We start from the raw sequence: 15,709 nt of genomic DNA on the forward strand, positions 1-15,709 counted from the left end.
CCTCCCCGCGCGAGGAAGTCCCGGCCCCGCGCTTTGGGGAAGTGCGGCCCGCGCCTGCGCACTGCGGCCCGCGCCCCCTCCCCGGCCGGCGGCGGGACCTCTGCGCGGGGCTGCGGCGGCGGCGGGGCCGGGAGCGCGGCCGGTGAGTGCGCGCGGGGGGGGACGGCGGCCGCGGGGGGCTGGAGCCCGGACCGCGCCGCGGGGACCGCGGGCCCACGTGGACCCGGGCGGCGGCGGGAGCGGAGCCGGTGCCCCGCGCGGGGGGAGGGGGCGCCGCCGCCGGTTCCCCTTTCTGCAGCTCGGAGCCGGGGAAGTGATTGCTCAAGGGGGGGCCGGAAGAGCCCCGGTTTCCGCGCCTCCCGCCCCCGGCCCGGCGGGGAGGGCCCGGCGGGACGCCCTGCGCGCCCCCGCCCCGCGCCTGGCAGCCGCTCGCTCCGGGCTGACCGGGCTCCCGCCGCCTCCAGACCCGCCGAGGGCCTCGCGCCCGCGGACCCGGGTCGCTGCAGCGCCCTTCGGCAGCGGGCGGGGCCCCGCGGAACCGGCCCTCGCGCCCGCGCCTCGCCCCGGGCGATGGTGAGTGGGGCGCGCGGCCAGGCCCCGGGGGCGTCGGGCCCCGAGTGGGAGCCGCGCCCCCCGGCAGACCCCGCGGCGGGGAGCGGAGGAGGGAGACAGGTCGGCGGCCCCGCGGCCTGGGGGCGGGCGAGGGCGAGGGCGAGGGTCCCCCGGGCCACAGAGGTCGGGCCCAGGCCGGGGCTGCCCCACCCATCACTGGGGCGGGGGCGGGGGCGGCGAGGGGAGGCGGGCGCCAGAAGCAGGGGAGCGCCCCTGTCAACCCTCCGCCTAAAGGTTATGGCATTTTTTTCTGGGATTGTCACATTTTCTTATTCTTTTTTTGGACTGGGCGGGCTCAGGGACGTTCTTTTTCCTTCTGTGGAGCAGAGTAGCAGCAGCTCCCAAGGGAGCCTCGGTCCCCAGAGGCCAGGCTCACTGCCCGTCCAGCCTCCCCCATCCCAGACTTGGGGGCCAGAGCCCAAGGGCTGGGAAAGGGGACCGAGTCCCTTTCCAGCTGCCAGGCGGAGGGGCAGGAGCCCTGTGCACACCCCGTGCGACCTCAGGAGACAGCGGGTGAACAGGAGACCCCACCAGCCCGGGGCGGTGTAGGCATCCACTCCAGGACCCCCGGCTCGTGGGCGCCCTGAGACCGGGCCCCTCCTCCAGTTCAGAGCAGAGCCCTGGGGTGCCAGGGAGTGGAGTGGGATGGGGCCCTGCCCCCACTCGCAGCGGGTAGGGGTGTGGAGGAGGAAGAGCAGTTCTCTGCCTGGCTACCAGACCTGGGGGTTGCCACACCCCTTCCTTTCCCTACAAGCTTGACCCCTGAAGGAAAGGCAGGCTGGGGCCCAGTTTGAGGGTCCCCCCTCCACAATTTCAGGGAAAGCAGGCAGCTGGCCAGGGCCCTCAGCCCAGGGAACCCCACACTCTGCCCTAGATCTGGGTCAGGGCAGGGCCTCTGCGTGCCCAGGCCCCGGAGGCAAGGGTGCCCTGAGCGTGCCTGAGTCAGGCCCTGTACCTCTGAGCACGGCTCCCGGCGCCCCCGGCATCCCCGCCGCTCCCTCCTTCCCACCTGCGAGACCCCAGCAGCCAGCAGGCCACGTGGGCCAGGCGGGGGTTGAAAGGCCACAGGCCCAGGGGTGATGTGATAATTACACGAGAAAACGAAGTGAAAGCAAGTCCTGAACCTGCTGGCCACCGGGACGGGAGTGGGGGCAGGCATGGGGGGGTCACAAAGGCCGTGCGGGGGAGCAGCCGGGCCCTGGGGTCCTCACCCCGGCTAGGGCAGGCAGAGGCAGGTGCCGTGGTGGGAAAGCATTCAGACTGCCCCCGGGGCACTGATCGGCCACCCCGGTGTGGACTCTGGGATCCGCATGGACTCTGGGATCCGTGGTTGGCCTCGGGGACGGGGGGCTGCTCGGGCTCCTCACCCCCGCTGGGGGCTTCAGGGCCCAGTGCCCCCTGCACGCCTGCACCTTGAAACGTGGGCACAGGCATTGTAAACAATGCTGACCCGCACCCCCTCTGGGGATCCCGCACCTTGACCCTGGGAGCTGGACACCCCGACCCATTGCTGCCCTCCTCCCCGCTCCCCTCCCTGACTGGCACCCCAGGCTGCGCTGGCTTCCACCGCCTGGTGGGGCTGGGGGAAGGGAGGCTGGGAGGCCCTGGGTGTGGTAAGGTGCCCGCTGGGGGTTGGGGTGCCAGGGGCAGCGTCTGGGCCTCAGGACCCCTGCATCCCCACGAGGCGCCTGGCCCTCCTCACCGTGCCCTGCTGCGTTCCCCACACCCCCAGACCCTCAAGTCCTGCCCCACACGCAGGCTGCAGGCTGGGCAGCTGCGAACAGGCTGGAATCCTCCGGGGCCGAGGGCAGATCTGGGCACCTGGGGGGGCAAGCCCTCCCCACCTCGCCCACTCCCTACAGAAAACCCAGAATGGAGGGAGCATTAGGCTGATAGCCCCAGACTCTTGGGGCCCCCCAGGCCCCTTGGGAGGGGCCAGGAGCCGGAAACCAAGAAAGAGGAACCCAGACTTCCGGCTTCCCAGGGACCGAGCAAACGGGGGTGTCCCAGAACCTCCTGTGGAGATCTTGTCTGGCCCCTCCTCACCGCCCCTGCCCTTGCTCGCTGTCCCGGTGCAGGTGGGGGCAGGGGAGCAGGCCCCTCGGGCTCTTGGGCGGAGGGAGAGGCAAGTAGAGACTGTCGTCTCAGGTTCTCAGCGGGAACCCCCACCTCTCTTCTCAGACCCCCAGGCTGTGGTGAGGGTCCCGGAGCCAGCACCACGGAGCCCGGGCGACCTCCTCCACCCACCCATGCCCACCCCGCATGAGGCTGAGAAGCAGGTGCACCACCTCCACCCCTGCCTCTGCCCCCTTGTGGGAACCGGGGCGGGGGGACGAGGAGTTGGGGGACCCTCGACTGCCTGGGAGGCCGGAAGGGTGACACCAGGGGAGTTGGGGGGAGGTGTGCGGGCCCCAGGTTCTGGGCTGGAGCTGAGGAGGCCCCTGTGTCGCCAGCACGCAGGGCCAGAGGAGGCAGGCCGGCCCCCCTCGATGTCCAGTCATGACGCGGCCCCCCCGGCTGCCCCCAGCCGCAACCCCTGCTGCTTGTGCTGGTGTTGCTGTTGCAGCTGCTCCTGGTATGTGGGGACGGGGAAGGGGTGAACACACCTGGTACGTGGGGAGCGGGGAGGGGAGGGGGTACACACCTGGGGCCCAGCGTCCTGCCCGCAGACCCTCCGGTGCCTTCCCAGGGGCCACCCGAGGGCAGGACGCCTCTGCCGCCCACGGCTCTCACGCAGGGGCTGCCGGGCCTGCTGACCGTGGCCACTGCCCCGACGCCATGTGGGCCTTCATGCCCGGCGGCTCCCGCAAAGGTGTGTCATGCGCACACCTGGCCAGGCCACCGCCTGTGTGCTCAGCCGGAGCTGGCCCCGGGGGCCTACCGAGCAGGGCCCCGGCCTGGGGGCGAGGGGGAGAGCGTCCCGAGCAGCTCCCTAGGGTGGGCCCCGCGGTCACCAGCTCTGTGGCCCGTGGAGGGCTGTCGGGGGCGTGCACGTGCCACAGAGGCCTGGCCCGACTCGGGCGCTGTGGGGACCTGGAGGGAGACCCGCTGAGCCGTGAGCACCCAGGCCTGAGCGGGGCCGGGGCCGTGAATCGGGCCTCGCAGAGGACTCGGCTGTGGGGTCCAGCGGGTGGGGTAGGAGAGGAACCGAGGCCTGTGTGGAGCTAGGGTTGAGAGGTCGTGACCCCGGGGAGAGACGGGCGCAGGCAGGGCCCGGCCGGGGCTTTCCTGCGGCAGGAGCAGCGCCTCTGGGTGTGGGGGGGCAGCCAGGGAGACAGAGGAAGGGGTGAAGCCCCGGGGCTGGAGTGCAGCCTGGGTCCTGGGGGTGGGGGTGGGGGTGGGGGCTGCCCAGCTGCGGCCTGGCCCGCGCCCTCACGCCCCGCGTCTGGGCCCGTGCGCGCACACGCGTGGGCCGAGGCCGGGTGCGCCAGGCAGGCCGTGCCACCTTCCGTCTGCGCCAGGAACGAGGAGCGGCGGCGCGCGTGGCGGGCCTCCCGGGACAACAAGCTGCAGCCCCTGCCCAGCTGTGAGGCGTGGTAGGTGCGGCCGGCGCGGCCCGGGCGGGGCGGGGGCGCGGGCGGGGCGCGGGCCTGACTCCCCGCGGGACTGCCCACAGCGCCACGCCAAGCCCCGAGGAGGTGCGGAGCTGGGCGCAGTCGTTCGACAAGCTGATGCACAGCCCGGCGGGCCGCGGCGTGTTCCGGGAGTTCCTGCGCACGGAGTACAGCGAGGAGAACATGCTCTTCTGGCTGGCGTGCGAGGAGCTCAAGGCCGAGGCCAACCAGCACGTGGTGGACGAGAAGGCCAGGCTCATCTACGAGGACTACGTGTCCATCCTGTCCCCCAAGGAGGTGCACCGCCTTGGGGACCGAGGGCGGGGGGAGGGCGGGACACCCCGGGCCCCTGACCCCGCGTACTGCCCCACAGGTGAGCCTGGACTCCCGGGTGCGGGAAGGCATCAACAAGAAGATGCAGGAGCCGTCCGCGCACACCTTCGACGACGCGCAGCTGCAGATCTACACGCTCATGCACCGGGACTCCTACCCCCGTTTCCTCAGCTCCCCCACCTACCGCGCCCTGCTGCTCCGGGGGAGCTCCCAGTCCTCCCACGAGGCCTAGGCCGCCCGGCACAGCAGCACCGACACGGACCCTGGCGGGGGGCAAAGACTCGGTGACCCGCACCAGTGTGTGTGTCAGCAGGCGTCCGGCACGCCCGCGGGCGCAGCACCCCTGGGGGCGGCCCCGGATGGGAGCCCCCGAGGTCCCGCCGAGGGGCAGGTGTGAGGGCCTCCGGGACGCTGGCTGGCCGAGGGCTCCTGCCGGGGCTCCTGTGCAGGGAGAACGGCCCCCCGGGGGGCAGCGGTCACGGATCCAGAAGCCTCCCCAGGCAGCCAGACCTTGACAGACGCCTTAGATGGGAAGCAGAGCCTCCGTACAGTCGAGCTGTGACGCAAGGACACCCTCCAACTCACGCTGTCTGCACCCAGATCAGACCCAGAACCTCAGAACTAGGCTCAAGGCAACAGGAGCCAGTTTCTTTTTTATATTTTCATTAATTTTAAACCTGGAAACATGTCCTTACTGTATTTTATCAAAAAAAAGAAAAAGATGTTTTCATATTTATCTCCATTCCTTCTTCATCCAAAATAGGATCTTATTATTGAAGATATTTTTAAAGCAAATGTCTCTCCTTTCTTTCCACATTTGGGGGGAGACTCAAGAAAGAACAACTGTCCCAGATCCAGGAGCAGCCCCAGAAGGGGCTTGGCCCCCGTGACGACGCACAGGGGCGTCCTCCTGGCCTCCTCGAGGCTCATGCTTGCCACCCATTACCTGAATTTCCGGGAGGTGAAGCAACTCAAAGCTGCAGCGGGTGCGGGGCCCACCCCATCCAGTCCACCATCAGGCACAGAGTCAGGGTGGGGACAGGTCGCCATGGATGGCTGGGGGCCCCTGATCTACAGGGCCTGGGGAGGTCGTGAGCCCTGGGGTCCCGTGTGCCGAAGGCCACCTCCCCAACCCCGTGTCTGTGCGTGCCCCTGCGTGCGGCCAGTCTGCCCCCGGGGTTCTGGAATCCCAGGGCCCCTCTCAGGGCCAGTGGGCTCTTCCCTCCATCTCTGTTCCATCAGGGCCAAGCCCAAGTGTCACCTGATCCCCAGGAGGAGAGTGGTCCCAGGGAAGGGGGCAGGGCCGGACGTGGGGCTTGGGGGACCCAGCTCACAGCCCAGGACTGCTGGTCCACCAGAGCCAAGGGCCAGGACAGCACAATGGCAAAAAGAAACATTTAATAATTTGGGGAAAAGAAAAAAGGTATACGCCAGGCGGGGGTGCCGGGGGCACAGCCCCGTGGGGTGCTCGGGTGGGCTCAGGGCGGGTCTCGAGAAGCTGTGTCTGTCGACAGGACGCGGGGAAGGCCGCGGCAATGTGCTGGCCACAGCCCGAAGCTTCGCACACATCTCGAGGAGGGCTCAGCAGAACTGCAGCGGACGGATGAGAGGTGTCAACCCAAGACCCCCGGGACCCCCGCGGACCCAGAGGCAGGGCTGCCCCGTTTCACATCACGAAGACCCCACAGGACCCCAGACGCCCACCTACCTTCCAGCGATTTCCACACTCGTTGCAGACAACGAAGGTGGTCATGGGCTCATCAGAGCTTCGGGTCTGCACCTGCGGGGAGGGCTGCGGTGAGGGGGGGCCACCCAGGCCCCAGGGGCTCAGTCACTTGGAGCAGGTCTTCCCGAGAGTCACAGTGCGGGGAGACCATCCGTATCCTCGGGCAACGCTGGCATCGTAGCCCCTCGACCCCCCGGGGGACCCCACACCTCCTCTCCTCACCAGGGACCTCACCAGGGACCCCTGGCACATCTCGAGGTCCACATCCGTGTCCACCTCCACAGGTCTGAGCACAGTCTTGCGGCCACTGCAGGCAGCACACTGCCCCCACCCTCCTGCTTGGGCCCCCCCATGCTGGGTGAGGCCGGCCCCCCACTTAGAGCTCCCAGAGCAAAGCACCACCTGAGACACTGCTTCCTGGGGCCCAGGGCTGTGGGGCAAGGGAGGAGGAGCCCCAGCACCACTCACTAGGCGCGTGTGCAGGTGCAGGTGTGGACCCTGCCCCACAGCACCACGCGCAGGTGCAGGCTCCGGGCGTGTGAGGTCGCTGGGGCGCCCACCTGCGTGTAGGTACAGTTCTTCCTCCTGCACCTCCCGCAGGTGAACAGGTCTGTCTGGGTGCCCCCCGTGCGGGCCATCTGGTGCTCTCGGATGGCTTCCTTGGTCATCGCCTTCCGGATCTCCTTCAGCTCATCGCTGGCCATCTCCTGGGCGAGGAGCAGTGTCCTTACCCGCTGCCCACAGCGGTGGCCCCCACGCCCCTGCAGCAGGACTCACCTCCGACGTCATCACAGCGATCTGCTGGGGGGTTATGACCCCACACAGCACGTTCCGCCGCAGGTCAGGGTTCTTAGCGTCCTTGAGGTTGGAGATGCGGCTCCGCACACGGTTTTTGTACTTCATGTCCGTGTTCCCCACGTCCCGGAAGATGCGTGCAGGTGTTTAAGGACCTATCCGGAGGCCAATACTGCTGCCTTCCACTCACCCCGGGGCCAGCGCAGGAGGCCAGCAAGGGCCTCCTGATGGGAGCCTGGCAGCTCAGTGTGCCCCCCACACCTGGCAGCGAGTGGAGGGGCTGCAGAGGGAGGGCCCCACCCGACCCAACCCTGGCCGAGGCCCAGCTCCAGGCTCAGAGCCCCGGTGACCCAGGCCCCCCCGACGGGCAGCATCAGTCCAGAGAGGGCCCTCCTGGTCAAGGGGGGAGCCCACCCAACTGACCCACTGCCTGGCAAGGGCACTGGGGTCGTGGCCATCAGGGGAAGCCAGGCCTGGCCGGCCTCAGACTCCCCCAGAAACCCCCAGACCCCACACCCTGCATAAAGGATATATTCCTCAATCTGGGCCGACAGGCCCTCGCAGTCCGCACCAACGGCCATATGATCATCTGCAAGAAGCAGCCCTGACTAGCTGCCCCCTGACTCCACCGCCGCTTCCAAACTGCCCAGCACCTGAGGCCCCAAAGACCCCTGCCCCCACCTGGCTCAGCTGCAAGGGCTGGGGGAGGAGGTCCCCGAGAACCCTCTGAACTCAGGCCGCTGTGGGCAGGCGGAGTCCAGCCCCCGCGGACTCAGGGTGCAGGGCGGCGGGCAGGGGACTCACGGTCTGTCTGCAGGGCGGCGGTCAGCATCTCACGGCACTTGTTGCGCACGGCGTCACAGGTGACGGGCACCGGGGGAAACGTGGTGATCCTTGGGGCCGACGGCACCCTGGGCAGCTCTGGCCTCTTGCGGCTGGAGAAAGACGGGCCCGCGCGGGGCACGGGCACCCCCGTGACACACCAGTCCCCAGAAAGCCCCAAACCCTGCGTCTCCCACCCGGATGCAGCCCATGCTCCTGCCCCGAGGGGACTGCCCAGTGGGCTGGAGGCAGGAACACCCACTGGGCGGGGCGTATCCCCAGAAGGGGGCACCACTGGGGCAGCCTCAACCGCAGGGGCCTCTGCCCTCCAGGCGGCCAGGACCGGGCCACCCGGCGTGGATGCCTCCCGACGGGCTGGGCACTCCTGGCAAGCCGCCTGCTGACCAGGCCACAGGTACCCAGTCCTCCCCTCCCCTCACACCCCTGCGTCTCGTGACCCTGTGACCCCTACACGTCAGGGGAGCGGGGCCTCCTGGAGGGAACGTCCGCAGCCGGTAGATGAAGCCCTAGCCCAGCACAAGCACACGCCGCGCGTGGAGCTCGGCCCCTGCTGCCCCGCCACCCCTGCCCACGGCAAAGCAGCCTACGGCCACACCCACCCCGGAGCACCCCCGGAGCACCCTGTCTCCATGACTGCCCGCCCAGAGCACTGACGGGGAGAGGGTTCAGCAGCGCGGGACACCAGCTGAGGGGGCTCGGCCAGAGCGGAGCGAGAACCACGCCCAGGAGGTGGAACTGTGGGGTGGCCATGGGGGCCCCCGGGGCTCTCCGTGCGGCCAGGACCCTCCATCTGCCGAGCAGGAGGGTGCGCACCTGCCCCCCAGATGCGCTACCTGGGATCCTTGGCCTCGGGGGCCTCCTTGGAGGACGATGTGGGCGGAGGCCCGGCCCTCCTCTGCTCCCTGGCTTTGGCATCTGAAGCATCTGCAGGTGCCAGGAAAGGGGGTGCTGGCTAGTGGGGCCGGGCCAGGGAGGGGAGCAGATCTCCACTGGCCCCGGGACCTGGCAGCCGAGCCTTGCACACTGGGGCCCCATCCTCCCTCCTCAGAAGGGCCCAGGAACAGTCCCCAAGCCCTTTCCTACCCCCACACAGGCCACCTGTGAGGCCTCCCTGGGGTCTACCGTCCTGGCAGAAAGGACAGCCACCTGCCCAAAGTGACCCTGGTGCGGAGCCCCGAGTGACAGCCCCCCCAGAGGCAGCGCTTGAAACCCGGACAAAGCCAAGGTGCGGTCACTCCCCAGCTGGGCCTTGGGGGTCACAGCGAGTGGCCGTCCGCTGAGCGCGTCCCCCACGAGGCTCCTGAAACCCTGGCCCGCACTGGGGACCTTCCCACAGGAGGCGAAGCAGCCCCCACACGGCCAGAATAAACACACTTGTGCACACGTGGGCTGACGGCCACCCCGACTAGAGCCCCACGACAAACACCCTAAGGGCTTGGACGGAGCCAGGAAGGCAGAGGAAGGCGCAGGAAGGGAGGGGGCCCCCCGGGGCCCCAAGGTGGGCCTGCTCGCAGCCGGCCGTGTCCGCTTCTCCCCCCGCACCCCTCGGCCTCAGCAGGGCCTCCTCACCTGCGCCAGCTCCCTCCAGGCCCCAGCCGCCCTGCTACTACCTTCAACTTCCTTTTCTCCTGCTCCCGGTGGGTCCCCTCTGCTCCCAGCCCCCCGCCTTCCCGGACCAGCTTGGGGCCCGGCGGCCCGGGCGCGGGGACGGCACCGCCAGCACCAGCACGCCGCTGACCGGCGAGGGCCAGCGCTCCCAGGATGCCCTGCCCAGGCGGTCAGCCCCGCCGCCAGCCCGCACCCAGGAGCTTCTTCCAGGACTTGATGAGCGACTTGGCCAGGGCGATGACCTCCTCGTCGGAGCTCTGCTTCCGCAGGGCGTTGACAGACATGCCGACACGCGTGGACTGCAAGGCAAGCGCCGGGGCTGGGGAGGCAGCCAGACCCTCCGAGGCTCCCGCGCGGCAGGGGCGGGCCCAGCTCTCGAGGTGCACACCCCCACCGGGGGCTGCTGCCCCACGTGCAACCCAGGAGCCTCGGCAAGAGGGGGAGCCATGCTCAGATGCCCCCCGTCTTCCGGGGCAAGCAGGGCGGGGGCCTCCTCCAGGACGCACAGGCCCTGCCAGGCGCCAGGAGCCGTCCGGGCAGGAGGCGCGCAGGGCCCTACCTGCAGCAGGTGCAGCGTGACCGGCATGGCCTTCAGCTCCCGCAGCAGGTCCATGGCTCCCTCCTGGAAGAAGGGGGACCTTCATAAAGGGCTTCGAGGTCTCGGGGTGCACTGCCACCTCCTCCTACCCACGAGGGCGGGGGGCACCGGAAGTAACAGATTGGAGACCCACCCGGGGTCAGCTGCGCGGGGACAGCCAGCAGCTCTGCAAACTCAGCGCCAGGTCACTGACCAAACCACAGCTGCAGCAAACAGCTCCAAGGCCGGCAGCCCCACCCGCGGGAGGACAGCACCCAGTGGGGGGGGCAGGGGTGCTCACTGCCCACTCCAGGCCCAGACCCCTCGTGGGCCGCGCAGCCCCTCCTGAAGTACCTCATCACCGGCTGACGGGGGCCAACCCGGGCAAGGTCAGCGACCCCGGCTGAGGCCAAACACCTCCCCCATCACACACCCACCCACCCACACCCAGATTGAAGTCCCAGCAATCTCTCCAGGCCAGCCACCTCCCCCACCTTGCCCCTGCCCACCCAACACCTGTTTCTTTAGAGCCCTCCCCACATCAAGGCCCTGCACAAACGGGCTGCTCTCTCCACTCCGGGCTCAGCTTAGGTTCCTCAACTGTGCCAGGCTGCTTGCCCCAAGACCCTTGCACCTGCTGCTCCCACTGCCAGAGAAATGCCTCCCAAATATCTGCAGTTCTGTACCCTCCCTCTTCCCAAATTTTATTCAGATGACACCTTGGTGAGGTCCCTCCTGACCCCATCCTCCCCCACTTTGCTTTCTCCCACAGATGCTTCACTTTTTAACATACTGGTGTGTTTTAACGTGTGGCTCTCTCCCTTGACATGAGAGGGCAGGAATCACGTGGACCGGCCATTCGAGGTGGTGGGACCCTCGTGCCGGGCAGCCCAGGCCGCATCCCCTGCCGTCTGCATGGCACCTCTGCTCTGCAGCCCCCTCCACATCCCCCCCCCCACCTAGGAACGTGCAGAGTCCAGCCCTACGGTGACCTCCTCAGGTAGGGGGGGGCGTCCGAGCCAAGGACACGGCGATGCTCACTGATGAGCTTCCTGTGGCTCCAAACCAGAGGCACAAACCCAGCTCCCAACTTCCCCATCACCGGTCCCCAGGCCTCCGGGAGCCTCACGGGCACCAGGCACTTCCTGGCCCATGGGGCCGTCAACTCCTGCACCTCGGTCTCCACGATGCTTCCACCTGGCCCCACCCAACCCTCTGCGGGTTCCGTGACCCATCTCTGTCCCCACCTGGGGGGTGTTGTCTCCTTCAAGACAGGAAGCAGCTTCTTTCTTTGGTCATCGCTGCAAACAGCTAGACTGTCCCCACCCCCTAGCTCCCCGCGGCCCAGGGCCTCCCAGGGACACGATGCCCGTGTGGGGAGGGGGCTGCTGCTTGCTTATGAGTGGATAAGTGGGAGCCGGCCCCGTTTCTGGCCCCAGCGTAGACCCCTGTCCAAAACCTGGTCAACAAGGACCCCAGGACAAGTCGGCTTAACACAAAAGAGTGTCCAAAGCGGCAGAGCAAGCGGACGGTCTGGGGTGGCTGTGCGTGACCGAGCCGCCTCCTCCACCCTGCTACTCGCTCACAGTCCCGGGGAAGAGCGGGTTGTGTGTGTGGAGCCTGTCGGGGAGCCAGCCAGGGCCCCCCAGCACCCTGAAGGCAGGTCCCGCCCACCAAGGATGCTTCCACGGGAGGGCACGCAGGCTGTCAGGGAGGGTCTCGGAGCTCAAGAGGGCCTGAAGTTGGAACCCCAACCCCCACGCCGCAGCACTGCCTCCTCCAGCCTCCCCGGCCCCAGCCCGCGGGGCCAGGGGCTCCATCACCAGGCCTGCCGGGTGCCAGGCCTCCCAGGGCTCTATCCCTAGGTCTCTAACATCTCCCCACTCCGCTGGCTGCTGGCTGGGTCCCGGCTAGGGAAGGGAAAGAATTTATTAGGGAGACCTAGTTGCTGTGGGGGGGGCAGATGGGGCACAGGGGCCTCTGCAGCAGGACAGGCCTCGGGCCTGCACTCGGAGGGGGCGGAGGGGCGGGCTGCAGGCCGCGGGGCGGGCGGGGCGGGCGGGGCTCTGCGGTGAAGGCCCGGGCCGGGCGGGCGGGGGCGGGGCCGGGAGGGCGGGGCACGGAGGCGGGTGGCAGGTGCGCGGGGTCCGAGTCCCGCGGGGCGGCCCCGGCCCGACCCCGGCCCGACCCCGGCCCGACCCGACCCCAGGGCGGCCTCCGCGGTGCGGGCGCGGGGGGAGGGCCGGGCGGCCCCGGGCAGGGTCTCCGCCGGGGCGGGGCCTCGTCCTGCCGCTCGGGGTCGCCCGGCCCGAAGGGGGCGGGGGTCGGCGGGGCGGGGCCCGGGGTCCCGGGGTCCCGGCGGCCCGCGCCCCTCACCGCACTCTTCTTGGTCACCATCTTGTCCAGCCTGCGGGCGATCCGCGCGATCTCCTCCTCCTTGCCCATCATCGCCTCGGGGGCAGGGCCCCCAGCGCCCGCCGCGCCAGCCTCGGCCTCCGGGCCCGGACCCCTGCCCCGCTCGTCGTCGTCGCCCGCACCCGTCGCAGCCGACGCAGCCCCGCCGCGGGCGGGAGACCCTCCGTTCAAACCCCCGGCCCCCGCGGTCGCCGCGCTGCTCCCTGGGACATGTAGTTCCCGCGGCCGGCAGCCTCGCGCGCTCGCCCCGCGCTGGACCACAAGCCCCAGAAGACACGCGGCTTCGCGTGGCTTTCTGGGATGTGTAGTCCCGCCGCGGGCCGCCGCGGGAGGCCGCCGCGGACGGTCGACTCGCAGTCCCACAAGCCCCCGCGCGAGCCGGTGAGCCGGCGGAGGGCGCTGCGGTAGCGCGGGGCCAGCGGGCGTCCCTCCCGGACCCTCCGCCCGAGCATCCCGTGGGCCGGCTCCGTGGGGCCCGCGAAGGCGCGTCCGGGTCCGGCCGTCCCCTTCTCCGCCCTCTTGGAGTCCTTCTCCCACCTAGCGCTGTGCTGTCCCGGGACAGCCGCGCCCCGCGGGAGACCCCGCCCGCACCCCACACGCCCAACCGCACCCCCGCGCACCCCCACCCGCACGCACCCCCCCATCCCTCGCACCCCCACCTCCACGCGCCCCCAACCCCAACCCCCGCACCGCCACCCCGAGCACCCCCACCCGCACCCGCGCGCCCCCAACCCCACCCCCGCGCACCCCCACCCCGCGCGCACCCCCACCCCGCGCACCCGCACCCCAGGCACCCCCACCTCCACCCCCGCGCGCCCCCAACCCCCCCCGCACCCCCCCACCCCCGCGCCCCTTGCGCCCTCTGGCCCACATGCGCCCCGAGCGGGGAGGGGGCTGCAGCCGGATGCAGGGTCTGGAAGAGGCCAGGGCCGGTTCCGAAGGTGCCAGAGGAGCCCGAGACGCCCCGGGGCAGCTGCCGGTGCGAATCCCGCGCTCTGCACTTCAAACCAACCGCTGACCGTTGTGCCTCAGTCTCCCCATCTGTGAAAGGAAGGTGGTCGTGTCGTCCGCTCACGGGGCTGCTGCCCCTGCGGCAGGTGGTGAAGAGCAGAGAACGGGGCGCGAGCACGTCAGTGGTCAGCTCGGCTGCTGGAGCTCCTGCGGATGCCCGCTGCGCCCAGGTGAGGGTGGCCTGGCTGCCGGGACAGAGGAGCGTGCCCTCCAGACCCCGCCCCCTTCCAGGTGTCGCCCGTGTGCCCTACAGTGGGGCTGGGCGCGGTACACGGCAGGAGACGGATGTCTGTGTCCTGGACCCACAGCCACTGACATGCAGGCAGGTGTGAGACCAGGCAGCAGAGGGGAGGACCAGACACCTGGGCTGCCAGGCCGCGAGCTCTCGGCGGTGCTGATCCGACGGAGCTTCCCAGCAGCCAAAGCGGAGAGGGCAGCGTGGTTACTTGTGAGGTTCCTTAGTCATTCTAGGAAAAGCAGGAACTCCTGAGAGCGAAGTGAAGGCTTTCCGGGTCGGAGGGGTGCACCCCGTGATGCTGCACATGTCACCGCCAGTTTGCACACCAGCTCTGGTTGTGCCCGGCACCGTGAGCTGGGGCCATAGCTCAGACCCACCCCAACCAAGCAGGTCTTTAGGGCCAGAATCCCGTGGCCTGAACGTGTGTGCAGCCTCCAGGGTCTGGGGACACTTGGGAAGCTGGAGCCACACACCAGGGTCACCCTGCTCTGGGCAAGACCAGCAGCTGGCTGGGGTCCCGTCAAACAGGAGCCAGCCAGAAGCCCGGAGAACACGGCGGGGACTTGCGCTGGCCCCCGTCGCCCACAGGGTGCTGCCCGGGAGGGAGGCCGCCCGGCCAGGCCTCAGACAGACGGGGTGAGCTGATCTGAGGATTTATTTCTCGGAGCAAACTCGCCGTCGTGCCGAAGATCTCCAAGCACCACAACTGGGCATCCCGAGTTGCTGGGCTCGGCCACGGCTGCTGCCCGGGGCTGCACCACACGGGAGCGCGTGCAGACGTGGCCAGTGGGGAGCAGAGCCTCCAGCCCGTACCCCTGGATCCTTCCCGTCGGCCTCCAGTGGAAGCATGTGGTTCCTCGGGCTGCGAATGAAGCAACGACCCACGTCTCGCAGCAGTGCCAGGACTGAGCACAGCAAAGACCAGGGCCCCTTCCCGCCACCACTGTCCTGCCCGTGGCCCGGGCACTGCTGCCCACACCTGCAGCTTGGGTTGGGGCGCCTGCTGGCTCCCGCCTGTGGGCGTCTGCTTCGGCTCCGGGCTCGATCCGGTCCTGACGTCCTGACGTCCAGCCCTGCTCGCGGGGAGCCTGCTTCCCCTGCTCCCTCTGCCCCTGCCCTGCTCCTGCTCTCTCTCTCACTCTCTCAAATAAATAAAATCTTTTAAAAAAAATATTTACATATTTATTTATGATAGACACAGAGAGAGAGGCAGAGACACAGACAGAGGGAGAAGCAGGCTCCACGCAGGGAGCGCGACATGGGACTCGATCCCAGGACTCCAAGATCGTGCCCTGGGCCAAAGGCAGGCACCAAACCACTGAGCAACCCAGGGATCCCCTCAAATAAAATCTTGAAGGAAAAAAAGAGTGCTTGGGTTTCCATATCACACATTTTAGGAAATACTTTGATAACCCGTTTCCTTTGCAACCCTATGAATTTTACTTTCTGTCCATTGCATGGCACCCACGTAAGGACACGGAAGGGAGCGCGAGCTGTCCGCTAAGAACCCAGGCCTTCCCTGCCACCACCGCGGGGGGGCTCCTGGACAGCCGCCTTGGGCCCTTGTCCCGCACGAGAAGCCACGTGGCCTCCACCTCCAGGGGCTCAGGAATGGGCCACAGAGGCCGCTGGATACCTGGCGTGTTCTGGCACATCTGGATGGAGGCCCCTGAGCTTGCAGATGAGGGGAGCCCAGGGCACCGGGGCCCTGCAGGGTGATGCCCAGGCGGCGCCCCCCCCCAAGAGGAGTGCCCAGCAGAGGGCGGGGCTGCGGGGCTGCCACCGGGCATCGCAGGAGTCTGGCCCAGGGTGATGGGGAAGCCGGAGTGGACGCAGCAGGGAGGGAGCTCCCAAGCCGGAGACCTGGGGCCACAGCCCCTCCCCCTGACAGGAGCCCTGAGCCCTGGCGCCCATCCGCGGGTGGGGTGGGGCCCTGCAGTGCAGTGGGAAGCCAGGGGCTGGGGCCCGGAACGCTCCGCGGCGGTGTGGCCCGTGAT

The 15,709-nt window shown here is 69.2% G+C and overlaps 2 protein-coding genes across 8 annotated transcripts; one reads left to right on the top strand and one right to left on the bottom strand.

Annotated features, from left to right (window-relative positions):
* Positions 1-20: 20 nt before the first annotated feature.
* On the top strand, positions 21-5,294 carry RGS19 (regulator of G protein signaling 19). 6 transcript variants are annotated; one of them, XM_072735276.1, is made up of 6 exons: positions 21-142; positions 2,794-2,891; positions 3,066-3,187; positions 4,074-4,148; positions 4,229-4,463; positions 4,540-5,294. In XM_072735276.1, exons 2-6 carry the CDS (start codon positions 2,862-2,864, stop codon positions 4,729-4,731), a joined length of 654 nt encoding a protein of 217 aa, XP_072591377.1. In that variant the 5' UTR covers positions 21-142; positions 2,794-2,861; the 3' UTR covers positions 4,732-5,294. The 6 variants fall into 6 exon arrangements, with proteins under 6 accessions (XP_072591377.1, XP_072591379.1, XP_072591381.1 ...); XM_072735275.1 differs by lacking the exon at positions 21-142 and adding an exon at positions 434-573; XM_072735277.1 differs by lacking the exon at positions 21-142 and adding an exon at positions 650-672.
* A 586-nt stretch (positions 5,295-5,880) lies between these two features.
* TCEA2 (transcription elongation factor A2) lies at positions 5,881-12,654 on the bottom strand. Of its 2 annotated transcripts, none has more exons than XM_072735274.1 (10): positions 12,425-12,654; positions 10,031-10,093; positions 9,665-9,770; positions 8,697-8,787; positions 7,825-7,955; positions 7,553-7,609; positions 7,003-7,157; positions 6,786-6,932; positions 6,208-6,279; positions 5,881-6,089 (listed from the first exon to the last, which is right to left on the bottom strand). In XM_072735274.1, the coding sequence occupies exons 1-10, from the start codon at positions 12,494-12,496 to the stop codon at positions 6,081-6,083; spliced, it is 903 nt and encodes a 300-aa protein (XP_072591375.1). In that variant the 5' UTR covers positions 12,497-12,654; the 3' UTR covers positions 5,881-6,080. The 2 variants fall into 2 exon arrangements, with proteins under 2 accessions (XP_072591375.1, XP_025870792.1); XM_026015007.2 differs by lacking the exon at positions 12,425-12,654 and adding an exon at positions 10,203-10,736.
* Positions 12,655-15,709: the final 3,055 nt, after the last annotated feature.

Source organism: Vulpes vulpes, chromosome 14 (assembly GCF_048418805.1).
Source record: "Vulpes vulpes isolate BD-2025 chromosome 14, VulVul3, whole genome shotgun sequence".
NCBI classification, from domain to species: Eukaryota; Metazoa; Chordata; class Mammalia; order Carnivora; family Canidae; genus Vulpes; species Vulpes vulpes.